Source organism: Rhinolophus hipposideros (genome assembly GCF_964194185.1).
Source record: "Rhinolophus hipposideros genome assembly, chromosome: 19".
Classification (NCBI taxonomy): Eukaryota; Metazoa; Chordata; class Mammalia; order Chiroptera; family Rhinolophidae; genus Rhinolophus; species Rhinolophus hipposideros.
This window is the reverse complement of record NC_138065.1, coordinates 5395294-5409125: the sequence shown is the minus strand read 5'-3', so window position 1 is coordinate 5409125 and position 13832 is coordinate 5395294. Positions and strand designations below refer to the sequence as shown.

Below are 13832 nucleotides of genomic sequence, written 5' to 3'. Positions count from 1 at the left end.
ACAGGCTAGTAAGGTGAGACAAATGAGGACAAGGAAGTATTGGGGGCTATAGTGGAAAGTATGTACAGAAGCCACAGGGACAAGGGGCAGGCAGGCAGGGAGTAGAGAAAGTGACCATCTGTAGTTTGACAAATGAGGATTTGCCAGATGGAAGGGGGAAAGGATCCCAGTGGGAAGCAGAGCCTGGTTCTTGTGGGAACTGCAAACAGGATATGACTAGAAAATCGGGCATGAGTCCTGCCAGAATTGAGGCTGGAAGGCAGGTAGAGTCAAGGACTGGTGAGTCCTTCCTACACTGCTAAGTAGCTTACATCCTGAAAGCGATGGGAAACAAAATGGAAAGACGGGTGTTTTAGAAAAATCCCTGACAGCACTGCAGAGAACCAATTGGTGGGGGCCAGGGCTGTTTGGAGACTTGCAATAATACCTCCGGCAGAATATGAGGAAGGCTTCAAGTAGGGCAGTGGAGGCTGGAGGGAGACCTGGCCTTGAGAAAGTTGAAGGAGGCAGAATCTGCTGCACTTGCATTTGGTTCAGAAGGGGAGATGTCAACATGTTCTCTGGGTGTCTGGTTAGGAGACAATGTAATTAATTCGAGGCGATACCTGCAGTAACGTGTGCTGTGGAGGGGTGCTCAGAGTTAGCCCATGGCTGGCGGGAGGTGACATGTGAGTCCAGAAGTCTTTCAGTCTGGGGTCATTGTCCTAAACAAAGAAGGCGGTTAGAAAAGGGACCTGAGGATTTGGAGGTGGTCTCCTCTGTCGCGCATTAACGTTACACCCAGGGATCATCCCCAAGGGTCACGCCCCTGGCTTCCTTTCACCCCGCGGACCCAGGGGCGGCGCGGCTGGGCCAGCAGAGGGCGCCGAGCGGGCCGCCGCGACCCTGAGCCACGTAATGGCCGCGGCGCGGGTGCTGCTGCTCCTGTCCGGGCGCCCGGAGTCGGTGAGCTTCGCACAGAGTGTGTGTGGCCTCCTGGGCGCCGGGCCCGAGCGCGGGCCGTGGCCCACGCACTGCGGCCTGCAGCGAGGGCAGCTCCTCCTGTCGGCCAGGCCGTTCCCAGGCGCCTCGGCCAGGCTCCCGCTGCAGGTCAGGAGGAGGGCCGCCGCGGGGCGGGCGAGGGGCCGCAGGTGGGGGCTGGCGGCGACTCCTTCCCGGTCACGGGGGGCTCCCGATTTTGAAAGCCCCGCCCTCCCTCTGAAGCCCCTCCTTCCCGTCGCGCTGTGTCCCCCCGTTTTTCAAAGCCCCGCCCCACCTCTGAAGCTTTAACCCACGGGGCTCCTTCCCGCCAGCGACCCCCTTTCTGCCCTTTTGCGGCCCTGAACCAGCAGCCCAGCCCACCGGGGACTGAGCTGCCCACGAATCGAGGCGTGGATCTGGGTGTGGCCATCATTCTGCAGTCCAGCGACCGGACTGTCTTGTTGACCCGAAGGACACGCACCCTCAGAGTTTCCCCCAACCTCTGGGTACCCCCAGGTGAGCGTCCTGAAGACAAAGCCCCAAGTCCAGGGAAGAAACTTGACCTTCACCCAGCAATGCTATTCCTTGTCTCAGGAGACCGGCATTATATTGAGAAGTAGGCCCAGAAATGTGGTCTGTGCCATAAGCACAAGAGGCTGCAAGTGCATCTGTGCCCACTGGAGGGGGGCAGTGTCAACAGTGATTGCGGGCCCCTGGCCAGGAACACCGCCATTCACCTATTGGGCCCACTGTTGTTGCAGGTGGGCACGTGGAACTTGATGAAGAGGTAACCAATCAGCTGACCCCACCTGAACCGGAAGACCTGTCTGGGACCACCTTGGGTGCGGGCGGAGGAGGGGCAAAGGCCTTGGAGGTCAGGCACTGGTCTCTGACCTGCCCTCTCTCACTGCCAGCTGTTGGATGGAGGGCTTCGAGAGCTTTGGGAGGAGAGTGGACTACAGCTACCCCAGGGCCAGTTCTCTTGGGTCCCTCTGGGGTTATGGGAGGTAAGACAGGGACCTGAGAGAAGTCTCTCCTTATCTAATAAAGTACCTCAGCAACTTCTAAGCCACCAAAACCCACAGAACAGCCCTACCTGCCTTGGCCGCAGGGTTAGCGATGGAATGGGTGGTCTAGAGTTCCTGAACCCACAATCCTCACCTGTGTCCCTCCTGTACCATCTCTACCCTCCACTTCCTCAGCTATATTTACAAAGTCTCAAAAAGAGCCAGGAAGTTCACACTTGCACTGTTTTCTTCTCGTAGTCTGCCTACCCTCCTAGGCTGAGCTGGGGTCTCCCCAGGTACCATCACATCGTTCTCTACCTACTTGTGGTCTCACTGGAGTCACAGCAGCAGCTGCAGGTAAGGCTGGCAGCGAAGGAAGGAAATGGGGGGCCCGGCACACTGGTTCTGACTATTCCTAAGGTGGGGAAGGGGGAAAGTCAGCGATACCCAAGAAATCCATTAGCCTCTGCCCCAAGTTTCTCCCCACTCCACCTGTGGGCAGGCTGTGATCACAACAGGCCTCCCAAGAGAGGCCGTGATAAAGGGAATCAACGTGTCTGGCCCCAGGCCCGGATCCAACCAAACCCCAGTGAGGTGAGCGCCTTTATGTGGCTGGGACCAGAAGTGGCAGCTGCAGTAGCTGCCACAGAGGATGGGACAGAGACACCCAGACATCTCTCCCAGGGCCTACCACCCTCTGTACTGTAAGTAAGAGCTTATCCCTGACCCCCCAACACACACCACATTGAGAAGTTAAGCTTCTAGCTCCTCCTTGGCGGGGGGGGGGGGGAGGTGAATTCTGTGCAGTAGGAGGCAGTTAGGGGGTGAGTTGGTCAACTGATAAATGAAGAGAGCACATGAGACCAAAGACACTGCCCATCGAACTCCAAGGGTTCCTGCTCCGACTAGCTTGCGCTAAAGACCTAGGTTTGTGCCCCTCTCCCACAAGGGCCAATCATTTAACCCTCCTTGAATGTTTCCTTTCTGTAAAACGTTAACACGCACCCACCCCCTCCTGCCGTGGCTGGAGCATGACTTGATGGACAGGGCAGTGCGCTAAGCCACAGGCACAGGCAGACGGGCTGTCATTATGCAGTGCAGTGGAACTAGAGCACGATGGAGGAGCTCGACCTCTGTCCTTGCCCATGTCCACACTGCTCCGGACGACCCCAACCACCACAGAAGGCGAAGAGAGGGTCAGCACTGGAACCAAGTTTGCCCTCAGGCTCTGGCTGCAACATCTGAGCAGGCGAGCGTGAGGAAGGGCGGGTGAGAGTGAGGAAGGGCTGGACGGCTCCATGGCATTGGGCTGAATGCGCTGGTGTTTTTGTGGGCATGGGGGAGAAGAAGAAGAAAAAAACAAACTGCTCTTGGAAATCCTCAGTGTGGCACCCCGACCGTGTGCAAGTGGAGCTCACGTGGACCCAGGGCCCACAAAGGAAGAAGAGAACGTGGACTCCCTCCCCCCAAACCAGGGATCCGGAAAACCAAGTGCATAATCCCCTCCCCAGCCCACCTCCGTGACACTCACAGAACATTCACAACCTTTATTATGGGTAAGAACTTTGCTACACCTTTGGGAATCAAAAGTAAAATTACAACAGAGGTCCCAGGCCCTGGGGGAGCCGAAAAAGGAGATTGGGGAGAGCACAAGTGTCCTCCTACCTCCCAGGAAAGGTGCAGAATGAGCCAGACCTACCCACAGGGCCATGGGCCTTTAGAAGCTCAGGCCCTGGGCTGGTCGGCCTAAGAGACATCATGAACTTAAATACATAAATAGAGAGAGCCTCAGGCAACAGGCCAGGCCCTGCTCCCAAACCCCTGGGGACCAGGGCTAAGGCCTTATCTCCTCCTCAGTCATACTGGGAAGTAGGAGGCAGGGGAAGTCATCTTTGGATGTATTTTGGTTTTTCTTCTGTATGTACAAAAAATCTGCAACCCAAAATAGAGTTCTCTGTCCATGTGTCTGCCTATCTGTTTCTCCACCGTTCTGTTTGGCCAAAGAAAATGGAATGGACACGAAGAAACAATAGCTGTGGGGAAGGAACCGAGCCGTGCGTTGGGGGAATGGGAAGAGAGAGCATCTGGAGGATAAGGGAGGGGCCCCTTCCCCACGAGGTTCTAGACAGTCAAAGCTGAGGATTCAGCCCTTCCCCCAACTCACATCCCATCCCATCTGCTTCTCGCTGCCTGGGTTAACATCCCCAAAAGAATGTGCCAGCCATCTAAAGACCATTTCCAAAAATAGACCCCAAATGTCCTTAAAAAGAGGTTAAATATTATTCCTTTGGGTGCTGGCCTCGTCAGGCAGAGATGAAGCCAAAAACAAGTGTCCATGAAGGTCTTTCTGGCGTTGGCCAAAGCCCCCCCAGAAGACAGAGTGGCCAGGGGTCCGGATGCCGCGGCATTCTTGCTCAGCACTGGGAAACAGCGAAGGTTCCACAATCCAGGGGACTCAGTCCAGGGAAATGATGTCTGACCGGCAGCCAGTCAGAGAGGGACCTGAGGGCAGGGGTCCTCCGTGCCCCTCCCTTAAGGCCCCCCCAGGAGCCACAATACTACTGACCCGGCCAGGAGGGGGTGCTGGAGTGGTGCTGCGGTGCGAGCTCCCCAGCGTGGGGGCCAGTGGGCCCAGGAAGTGGGAAGGGGTCCCTCGGTACTGGAAGAAATGGCCAAGGGCATCCTGTTCATCTAGCGAGGTGATGACGGAGGGACCATAGTGCTGGGAGGAATCAAGGGCACAGGTTAGGATTGTATCCTGACCACCCACCTCCCCATCACTCACCTCAGGAATAGCACCTGGGGTAAACAAGCCTTCTGGGTGTTCTCTGAGAAGCAGGACAGCCTCTCTCTGACCCTTTCCCTACTCCCCTACACCGCACCCCAATTCCCTGCCTGGAGACAGCCCCTCCACCCTGCTAGGTTCTTGGCCTCGTGGGCGTCTGAAATGTGAGGAATGTCCGCTGGGGCAGGCCTGGTACTCAAGTGCGCATGGCGTGGGGGTGAGCAGGCAGCGGCAGGACTAGACCAAAATCCCTACACAGAACGGTAACCGGGGACCCAGAAAGGCGTGAGAAGCTGAGGAAGTACCAGTGGGGCCTCGAAAGGAAATAAACGGCCTGCACCCTCCCCCTTCCCTCACAGAGCAGCAGGTTTAGGACTCCAGGGAAAAGGAGAGAGGGAGGGTGCCCATCAGGGCCCAGAAAGGAAGCCTCAGAGATCTGACATCTCCATGGGAGGATCGGGGCCACTTACCTGACTCTCAGTCTGAAGGAAAGAAAATAAATCTAAACCTGGTAGGGAAAAAAAAAATGAAAATCAACCTCCTGTCTGACCCCTTCACCGCCAAAGAAACACCAAAGAAGTTCATGGATTGTGGCCCTTTGCAAAGACAGCCAGAAGGCTTAAAGAGGAGCAGGGGTTCCGATCTGGTTCCGGGGAGGATGTGGCAGTGTGGGGCCCCGCCCTGTGATCAGTGTCCTACCTTGGATATCGGCCCCCAATGGGAAGGCAGGTGGGTACTCGTGCAGGGGCAGACTGGACAGGAAATCCCCGCCCAGTGCGCCCATAGCAGGGCTCCGTAGCACCGAAGATGGCTGGTGACCAGATGTCAGTACTCTGAGGAGAGAGGAGGAGCTGGGGTAGCCAGTGACCCACAGATGCCCTGACCCAGCTCAGCCTCCCACATGGCCTCTCCGCCCCAGGGTTGGCCCAGTGGACTTCTTCCTTGGCCCCTTCTGCTATAGACTCAGCCTGTTTCCTCATACCCTTTGCTTCCAGGTAGGGCCGGGATGGCAGCTGAAGTGACAGGGCAGTGCTTCTTGGTCGGGGGCAGGTCCTCCTCGTCTGATGAGCTTTCTATTGTCAAGTCGATAACTTCAACCTTCTTCTTATTCTCTGACGGATTGCCCTCTTGGACTGGGCTGTACTGGAGGCCTGTGGGTGGTTAAGAAGACTGTGTCTCAGAGAAGAGGCCACCCCAGACTTAGCTGTGCTGGGGGACAGGGGGTCACTCACCATCCAGCCCATACCCTGGCGGGGGGCAAACCTCAGATGCCTCCTTCTTGGGTTTCATTGGGCACCAGGAGCCATCTTCCATGAACTGGATCTCATCACAATCCGAACAGGAATTAAGAATCTCCATGAATAAACTGGGGGTTGGTGGGGAGAAAAGGGAATTCATGGGCTGGGAGATGGCTGGGACAGTCCCCAGGGAATTCTGGGGCTCCCTTTCCTGAACCTCAGCTTCCTCATCTATAAAACATGGGTATTACCTACCCTACTGACCTATCTGAGTTGTTATTCGAACCAAACAAAGTATGTAAAAGAGCTTTGCAAACTTTAAATGCTAAGCTTTAAAATAAACACATTTTCAGCACCTATTTTGTGTAGTACTAGGGACAAGACGAAGGGAACAAGGATGCAGAACTCCATAAACCATCTTAAAAAGGGCACTGGGCCACGAACTGTAGTGTGGGCTCGGGAAGGGGGTCAGAACTAGCTAGATCAGCACACGCCTCAGAAGCACTTGACTGCTATGCTCAGGGAGAGCTCAGGCCGGCGAACACTGTAACAGTTCGGTCCACTGGCTCTGCCACTTAACAATAGAGCTGAGCAAAAGACTCAGTCTCGCTAGGGCTGTTTCTTCACCTGTCACGACAGTTCCTGTCATGGAGTTATTAGGATTCAAGGAGAGAAGGCATGCAAAGTGCTCAGCACCACGTTTAGCGTACAGTAAGTCCTCACTGCTGGAAATACCCAGTAATAAGCATAGATATGGGGGAGGGGCCCATGGCCGTCCTCGGTGAGAACGTGGAATGCAGAATGGCCCCTACCCATCAATGATAAGAGATTCATAAGGAGCCTTCTTGTCGCACACAGGACATGTCCACGTTGGCTTCTTCTCATTCATCTGTAGATAAAGGGCAGCATCGAAGCTCTGCAGGTGGGCACAGGTGAGGGCACGACAAGGGACCGTCAGGCGCATCTTCCCCAGCTGAGGAGAAAAAGTTCTCTGGTCAGCGTCTCCACACCTCCTCGAGGAGCCCAGGAACCCTCCTCACAGAGGAGGGTTAAGTCCGGAGGCTTAAACCAACCCTCCTCACGCTTCTCTTCTCTCTTGTACCCACCGGACACATGAGTGACACCCGGAGACTTGTAGTGGCCACCTCACTGTCTGGGTCAGCGGTCAGTTTCTCCTTGACTGAAACAAGAGTGAGACCAGAGCCATGGGGTCAGCAAGGCTAGAGAGGGAGCCAAGAAGGAGGCAAGGCCAGAAACAGATGGCTCTGGCTGACAGCTGGGTAGAGGCTTTGGGGGCCAGTAGGATGTCACATGGGCTTATAAAGGCTGGGTGGGGACAGATTTCCTCATCCCTGCAGATGCTTAAATACAGCTGGGTGACACTTTGGCAGACATGACCTAGGGGGAACTGAAGCACCACAAGACAGTTAGATTAGACGATCCTTAAGATTCTTTCCAGCCTGGAGAAGCCATATTCCAGGGGGGCCAGAGTTAGGGTGTGGGAGGTGCAAAGCAGATGGATAATTGGGAATACAAGGGTGTCACTCAGCACATGGGAGTAGTCTGACTTCACAACCATGAAAATTGGTAAGGGAGATAAGGGGAGGCCTGGGCTTAAGGTGAGAGGTGAGATAAATTGTCCTAAGAGGGGTATGGGTTTGATTGTCAAGGATGGAGGGCCAGGAAGGACTGGATCCAGATGAGAGAGGGGAAAGGGGCAGGACGCTACTCACTCAGTGCCCGGGAGTGGTCTGGGTTCCGGATGCCCTTTGCCCTGAGTTTTTGTAGAAGGGTCCCTGCAGTCAACTGCCTCACCAGGTACACAGACAAGGAGTAATTCTACTTGGAGGTAGGGGAGAGAATTAGCTTCTGCTCTGTGGGGGAAACAATTAGCTTCTACCACCCCCCTACCCTTTGTCCCATGAGGACCAGAGACAGCGGGTTAAGGCAAAGAGACCCATAAAGAGGAAGATACTTCCCGAACCCGGGACACAGGGTGATTTCCCGTCACTCCCTGCAGGCTTCTCAGCCTCTCTGCCTCAGCCATGCTCACCCGTCCAAACTCTGATGACCAGTTGACCACGATGGTGTTGGGAACAGTGGCGGAGAGTCGAGCCAGGGGTGTGATGTTGATGGGGCGGCTGGGCCTCTTGGGCTCCGCCCCATTCTTGGTAGGGGGAAGGTAACCCTGGGGAAGGGAGGGACAGGTCAAGACATCTTGTCTCGGGTTCCTCACCTCCCAGAGGGAAGACTAGCTCAGTCAATTTTGTGACACAAAAGTGGGACACTATCAAAGGGTGGTGTGTGGGCTTCATTCCTGGGGGAAAAGGAGAGTTTATTCATTGACCAAGGAAACAGGAACCCACTCACTGAGTTCCGGAGGAGGAAAAATAGGGCTGCCCCATTTCGTCCAACTCTCAGCTCTGGGTGTCATCGCTTCTGAAGAACCTTTGGGATGAACTAACATCCCTCCTCTGGGTTCTGACAAAAACCCTTGTTCAGCGCTGTCTTAGTACTTTCTAGATCGTAGTGATTCAGTCAGTAAACTGAGAACCTCCTATGTGCCAGGCACTGTATTAGGCATGTCTCTTTCATACCAAGTTTGTAGTTAATATTTAGGAACTGAAACAGGGAAGGGGTTACTGCCAGAAGAAGGAAAGAGCATTTACCGGCAGGGGGCACAGTTTCCCATTGACCTTGACAAAGAGGTTGGGGGGAAAATAATCCTCCTGGGGACAGCTGGTCTCACAGAGACAGAACCTGGGAAGAGATGAGAGAAGATGAAAGGGCAAGAAGGCAGTTTCTTGAGTAGAATCTGGCAGAGAGGAAGGGAACCTCAGAAAATCAGTGGTGGGTATCCATAGGCCTCAGCACCCAAAAGAGACCCAGGGCCAGTGGACACGGCAGGGTGGGGACATCTCCTACGAGTACCTGTCAGACCTTTGTTTCATTCCCACCCCCAACGGGAGGCTGGCAGGGAGGGAGGGAATGAGGGAGGGAGAGCCCACTCACCTGAGCTGCACCTGGATGGTATAATCGCATTTGGCTCCTGGCAGAACCTCTCTGTAATAGAGAGGGAGAGGTGTCAGTACGCGGCCCTTGGAGGGCAGAGGTGAACAGAGACACAGAACTTAGATATGCAGACGATAGTGAAGAGATGAGACATACGAGAGAACGAGAGGCAAAGCGGGTGCAGAAGGACGGCCAGGGAGGAGAGCGGGGCAGAGAGGAGAGAGAGCGAGGCCAGGGGTAACCGCCCTAGGATGAGGCACAAGGACTGAAGGGAGATGCACCTGGATGTGAGAATCTGCTGCACTTGCTGGGGTGTGAGGGCAAAGGTAAAGTGCGCTTCCTCAAACCGCTGGCTAGAGTTGGATGCTGAGGACACAAAGGGCAGTTACTCCCCAGACGGTGCACAGGCAGCCGCAGAAGTTGCCCCCATCCCAGGCTGCTGATCCCACAAGAATAAAGCCCACGAGAGGCTTGGAGACATGGAGTCCGGGAAGACTGAGGGACCACAAAGAGCCATACCGAGGGTGGTGGGCCGGATGAGCTCCCCATAGACTTCATAGAAGGGCAATGGCTTCATGGTGACATCAGGGTGCACAGGCTGGGGCAGAGGGGGGTGCATGTCCACTTCACGCTTGGGGCCCAGCAGCGTGCCAGGGGCCAAGAGGGCTGGGGGGATGGGAGCTAGAGGACCAGGGGAGCCTACAGGAGGGGTGCCAGGGGGCAGAGAGAGCAGGGAGAGATCTGAGGGCCCCAGGGTCTTCCGGGGGAAGCGGCGGCGGTAAAGCTCTTTGATCTTCATTTGGACGCTGGGGGCGCAGCTAGACTTGAGGAGGTGTAGGGCCTTAGCCAGGAGCTCGTGCTTCCGTCCACTCTTGTTCCGGCCAGCAAAGCCGAGGAGCACCTGGAGCTCAGACACCCGGAAACTCATCACCATGTGCTGTAGGCAACAGAGAAGCTTGAGAATCCTACCTTCCACGGCCTGTCCTGCCAAGGAGCCTGGGGCGGAGCTACCAGGGAGGTCAATGCCTCTTTCCCTCCAGCACTGATCATAAAGATGCTTTGCAGCCAGTGAATTACTGTCAGACAACCAACCTGGCCAAAGGGACAGCTCAGTCCCATTGTAGCAACCCTCAGTCAACCTCCCCACCTCTCCCAACCCCCAGCCCCGGAGCTTGAGCAACCCTATCTCCCTGTGCCTGGAAGCTGACCTGGTGGGGGCAGGGGAGACAGCAAGCCACCCTCAGGCACACCTGAGTCCACTACAGGCTCCTAACCTCCATCCCTGCCTCAAACCTGGACGCTCCTTTAAGCTGCTTATCTCCTCTCCTGCTCTTTCTCAGACCTTCAGACCCACCCCAGCCTCTTGGGAAGAGGGTAGGACACGGGGAGAAGGAGGGGGAGAAGAGGTTTCAGGCCAGATGCCCCACAGAGAAGAAGGGGGCCAGGTGGCTGGAGGACTGTGTCCCCCGCCCATCTCTCCAGACACTTCAGTCCACCTCAGCTATATTCCCCAAGCCAGGGTTTTCAGATCAGGGTTCAATGCTCACAACTTCCCCAAATCTTTTCTCAGTATATTTACTTAACCACCCCTCCCTCAGTCCTATTTTTCTGGGAGGGAAACAAGACCAAACCTTGGGGCGACGTGGCTAACGGTGAATCACTGAGTCCAGGTATCCTGCCTGTTTACTCCATCTGTCAGGAGCAAATATCCTGCTTGTCTCCTTCTTAGAGAAAGATGAGTGATTCCCCCCACCTCCGCGCCTCCACAGACGAAGAGGAAAGGGCAGAACTCTAAATAGAGGCCCTGGGAGAATGAGGAGAAGGCAGGTGGCCCCGGTGAGGAATCACAAGCTCTCCCAAAGGCAGCTGGGCCCAGTGACTAGACCTCAGGCCTGCCCTGGGCTATGGCTCCATTTCAAAGGGCAGAACAAAGCCCGGAGGCCAGGGGATGAACTCAAAGGTTTTTTTAAGGTTCTGTGAGATGGCCTCGGACATGGTTACTCTCAAGACTGTATGGGAGTGGGAGAACACAAGAAGCTCTCTCCTTAAAGGACTCCCTTCTGTGAATCTCGAGGAGTGTGATGAAAAACACTTGCTCCTATACCTTTCTGCCCACCCTTATTTCCTCTGTCCTGTGTTATTTTCCCATTAGCTTTGACAAGAACTCCCCCCTTTCTATCCCATAGTTTCAGCCTCCTGTCTCTGCCCAAAGACACCACTCAGTGGGGCAGGACCTGCGTCTCGGGCTCCGGGATGCTCTGCCCCACCCCTCCATCCAGCGCCTGCACAGCCCCGCCCCCTAGACCAGCCGCCCACTGGTCCTTCCCAAGGCTGGGATCCCAAAAGCAGCCCCAAAGCCTCCACCTCTCAGCGGCATTTCCCAGAGGAGCCTCGAGCACGCGTGACCCCCAGTCCCACCCCTCCATCTGCCCCTACTGTCGCATCTCCTGGCCTTGATCAGCTCGCGCCCTGAGCCTCTACAGCAGCGTGTCCCCCGGACCCTACCCCTCCATCTGCCCCGACCGCCAAATCCGACTCCTACCCCGCGTCCCCGCCCCCTGCGCACCGGCCCCCAACAGCTGCAATTCCCCTCGGCCCCACCCCTCCATCTGCCCCTCGGCCCCGCCCCCGAGCCCCGCCGCAGCCCCTGCCTCGCCACAGCCGCTTCTCTCCCGTGCCCAGCAGCCAGTTCCCGCCACGTCTCCAGCCTCCCCCCGAGCCGTCAGCACCCAGTCTCGGTCGCTCCCCTGACTCGGCGGACCGCCGGGCTCAGTCCAGATGGGGATGGGGGAGGGGGCCGGTACCTTTAATTCGCCCAGCTCCGCCATCTTGAGACATCGCAGGCGCCCGAGCCCGAGCCCGAGCTCAGGCCCAGGGACCGGCGCACAACTCTCCACCCCGGCGCCGGCCGCAAATGCCGCCTGCTCCGCCCCGTCCGGCCCCTACACCTCCCCTTCCCGGCCCCGCCCGCCTGGCTCCGGACAAGCCCCAGCCTCAGCCCCTCCCACCACTCCGGACCCAGCCCCGGCACGTCTTTGGCCGGGATGCGAAACGGGTGGACACCGAGGGAGTGTACAGCCCGAGAGATCGCGGGGTTCCGGGGGGTAAAGGAGAGGAGGCGGGACGGAGGTGCCTGGGGGAGGAGGTTTTGCCACGCCGGAGTTAGGAGGGAACGAGCTTTTGGGAAACCAGAGTCTTGAAATACCGAGGGAAACTATCGAGAACTGCTAAAACTTACAGAAATGGGGGATGGGGGAGCGAAGTTCCAAAAGGCCCTCCTCTCCCTCTTTACAAGTTTAAGCAGCTCAAATCAAGAGTTCTGCCAACTCGGGAAATGGGTGAGATCCGACCCATTTTAGGGAAGCAATGGAGTCGTGAATAGCTCATTTCACGACGGCTATTCTCAATCCTTCAAACCTCCCCCCCCACACACACACCGCCCGCCAACCACCACCACCAACGACAATGTAGCTGGTGGTCCGGCCGCAGGACTCAGACTTGGCAGCAGAAAAGTTTGGTGCGAGAGCGTCACTTACCAGCTCGGTAGCGGGGAGCGGGGAGGGCGCTCAGAGGGTGGGCTGGGGAGGTGGGGGAGGGGGCCCGGCGCGGCTCCCGCTGGCTGCACGGCTGGAGGTCGGTCAGGCAGCTGGACGCTGCAGCCGCAGCTCCGCCCGAGCGGGAGCTCCGCCCGGCCCAGCGCTCCGGCTGGGGCCGCCCCCTCCCGGGTAAGCCGGCCTGGACTGCCGGCGAGAGGGGAGGGGGCGGAGTCTGAGGCGGGAGAGGGAGGGACTCGGAGTCAAGCTCTGGAGACGTTAACTCCTCGAGTCAGCGGGTCGGGAGAGTGGACGTTCTCGGAGCTCAGCGTTCTCACCACCGCTCTGACCCCTTGCTCTGGTGTACGGGCTTGAGGTGGAGGCATGCTGGAAATGAGACAGCCTGGACCAGGGATCGGACCGCATAAAGAGGTTCTGGGCTGCTAGAATCCAAAGTGGACCTAAACCCTAACTCTACCTGTGGTCTCCCACCCCCTACCGCAAATACACGGGCAGACACCAGAGACCCCACACCTTTAGTGAAGCTGAAGGTGAGCAGAGGGGAGGTTTTCTTGCCCAAATATGGCATTTTTCTGCCCCTTTCTCAACTAACTACTTCCCCTCTTCCAAAGCTTTGGACCTTCCAGAAGCCCCATCCTCAGCCAAGCTAATCACTCAAACATGCAGGTCTCCTGAAAGCACCAACTTCCGGGCAGTTTACCCAAACGAGTTACCCACAACAAACAGCATTTTATAGTTAGTTGGCTGGGACCTAAATGGTAATGTGTTTGTTCAATAAATATTTGAATGCTGTTCAGACATTGTTAGATGCTTGGGATATAAAAGCCTTGCAGGAGTTCTCAGTGTAGCAGCAGTGACAAGACTCTTAAACCTATCATCAGCATACAAAAAGAGTGCTTGAGTAAATAATAATAATTCTCTCATCTAGTTTAAACCTTCAGTGTAATCCTCCCCCATGAGACCCCACCCAAGCCTTAGGCCTGAAGGTGCCAGCCTACCAATATCCCATGTACCTTCTAAACTGCACTATGCCCAACTACTTAGTGGATTTTGTCCTTAGAGAAGATGTCCACTTTCACCTGACACTCGGGTTCTTTCCTTGCTGCTTTGCTGCGAGCAATGGTGGGACCTCAAGCTAAACTGAAGCTCAAGTATTTGGTCCCTAAGCCCAACCATCGTCTCCAACACTTGAGTCTTCATCAGACCCTGAGCTCATTGTTTTTCCTGTTCATTCCTCCATATCAAAAGTTATTAGGAGCAGTTGTCTGCTCTATCT

General features: G+C 56.2%; 2 protein-coding genes across 13 annotated transcripts; one reads left to right on the top strand and one right to left on the bottom strand.

Moving 5' to 3' along the window:
• Positions 1-798: 798 nt before the first annotated feature.
• On the top strand, positions 799-3939 carry NUDT17 (nudix hydrolase 17). 7 transcript variants are annotated; one of them, XM_081025804.1, is made up of 8 exons: positions 799-1089; positions 1332-1476; positions 1722-1747; positions 1875-1967; positions 2226-2324; positions 2535-2671; positions 3064-3222; positions 3352-3939. In XM_081025804.1, exons 1-8 carry the CDS (start codon positions 898-900, stop codon positions 3464-3466), a joined length of 966 nt encoding a protein of 321 aa, XP_080881930.1. In that variant the 5' UTR covers positions 799-897; the 3' UTR covers positions 3467-3939. The 7 variants fall into 7 exon arrangements, with proteins under 7 accessions (XP_080881930.1, XP_080881929.1, XP_080881931.1 ...); XM_081025803.1 differs by having other exon boundaries at positions 1329-1476; XM_081025805.1 differs by having other exon boundaries at positions 3064-3216; positions 3352-3938.
• PIAS3 (protein inhibitor of activated STAT 3) lies at positions 3500-12715 on the bottom strand. 6 transcript variants are annotated; one of them, XM_081025789.1, is made up of 15 exons: positions 12539-12675; positions 10634-10694; positions 9522-9939; positions 9284-9368; positions 9003-9053; positions 8660-8750; positions 8044-8178; positions 7724-7829; positions 7097-7170; positions 6803-6963; positions 5985-6118; positions 5735-5903; positions 5452-5585; positions 5223-5260; positions 3500-4689 (listed from the first exon to the last, which is right to left on the bottom strand). In XM_081025789.1, the coding sequence occupies exons 3-15, from the start codon at positions 9934-9936 to the stop codon at positions 4423-4425; spliced, it is 1860 nt and encodes a 619-aa protein (XP_080881915.1). In that variant the 5' UTR covers positions 9937-9939; positions 10634-10694; positions 12539-12675; the 3' UTR covers positions 3500-4422. The 6 variants fall into 6 exon arrangements, with proteins under 6 accessions (XP_080881915.1, XP_080881917.1, XP_080881914.1 ...); XM_081025791.1 differs by lacking the exon at positions 10634-10694 and having other exon boundaries at positions 9522-9600; positions 9706-9939; positions 12539-12672; XM_081025788.1 differs by lacking the exon at positions 12539-12675 and adding an exon at positions 11807-11930.
• Between the last annotated feature and the right edge of the window lie 1117 nt (positions 12716-13832).

Bases quoted from the DNA above. Each gene is read 5' to 3' on its own strand.
- NUDT17 (XM_081025801.1), top strand. From the start codon at position 898: ATGGCCGCGGCGCGGGTGCTGCTGCTCCTGTCCGGGCGCCCGGAGTCG. The intron at 1,748-1,874 runs GTAACCAATCAG...TCTCACTGCCAG, and splicing joins ACGTGGAACTTGATGAAGAG to CTGTTGGATGGAGGGCTTCG. The intron at 3,223-3,351 runs GTGAGGAAGGGC...GGAAATCCTCAG, and splicing joins CAACATCTGAGCAGGCGAGC to TGTGGCACCCCGACCGTGTG.
- PIAS3 (XM_081025786.1), bottom strand. From the start codon at position 11,830: ATGGCGGAGCTGGGCGAATTAAAG. The intron at 9,369-9,521 runs GTATGGCTCTTT...TTGTGTCCTCAG, and splicing joins CATCCGGCCCACCACCCTCG to CATCCAACTCTAGCCAGCGG. The intron at 6,964-7,096 runs GTGGGTACAAGA...TTTTCTCCTCAG, and splicing joins GGGTGTCACTCATGTGTCCG to CTGGGGAAGATGCGCCTGAC.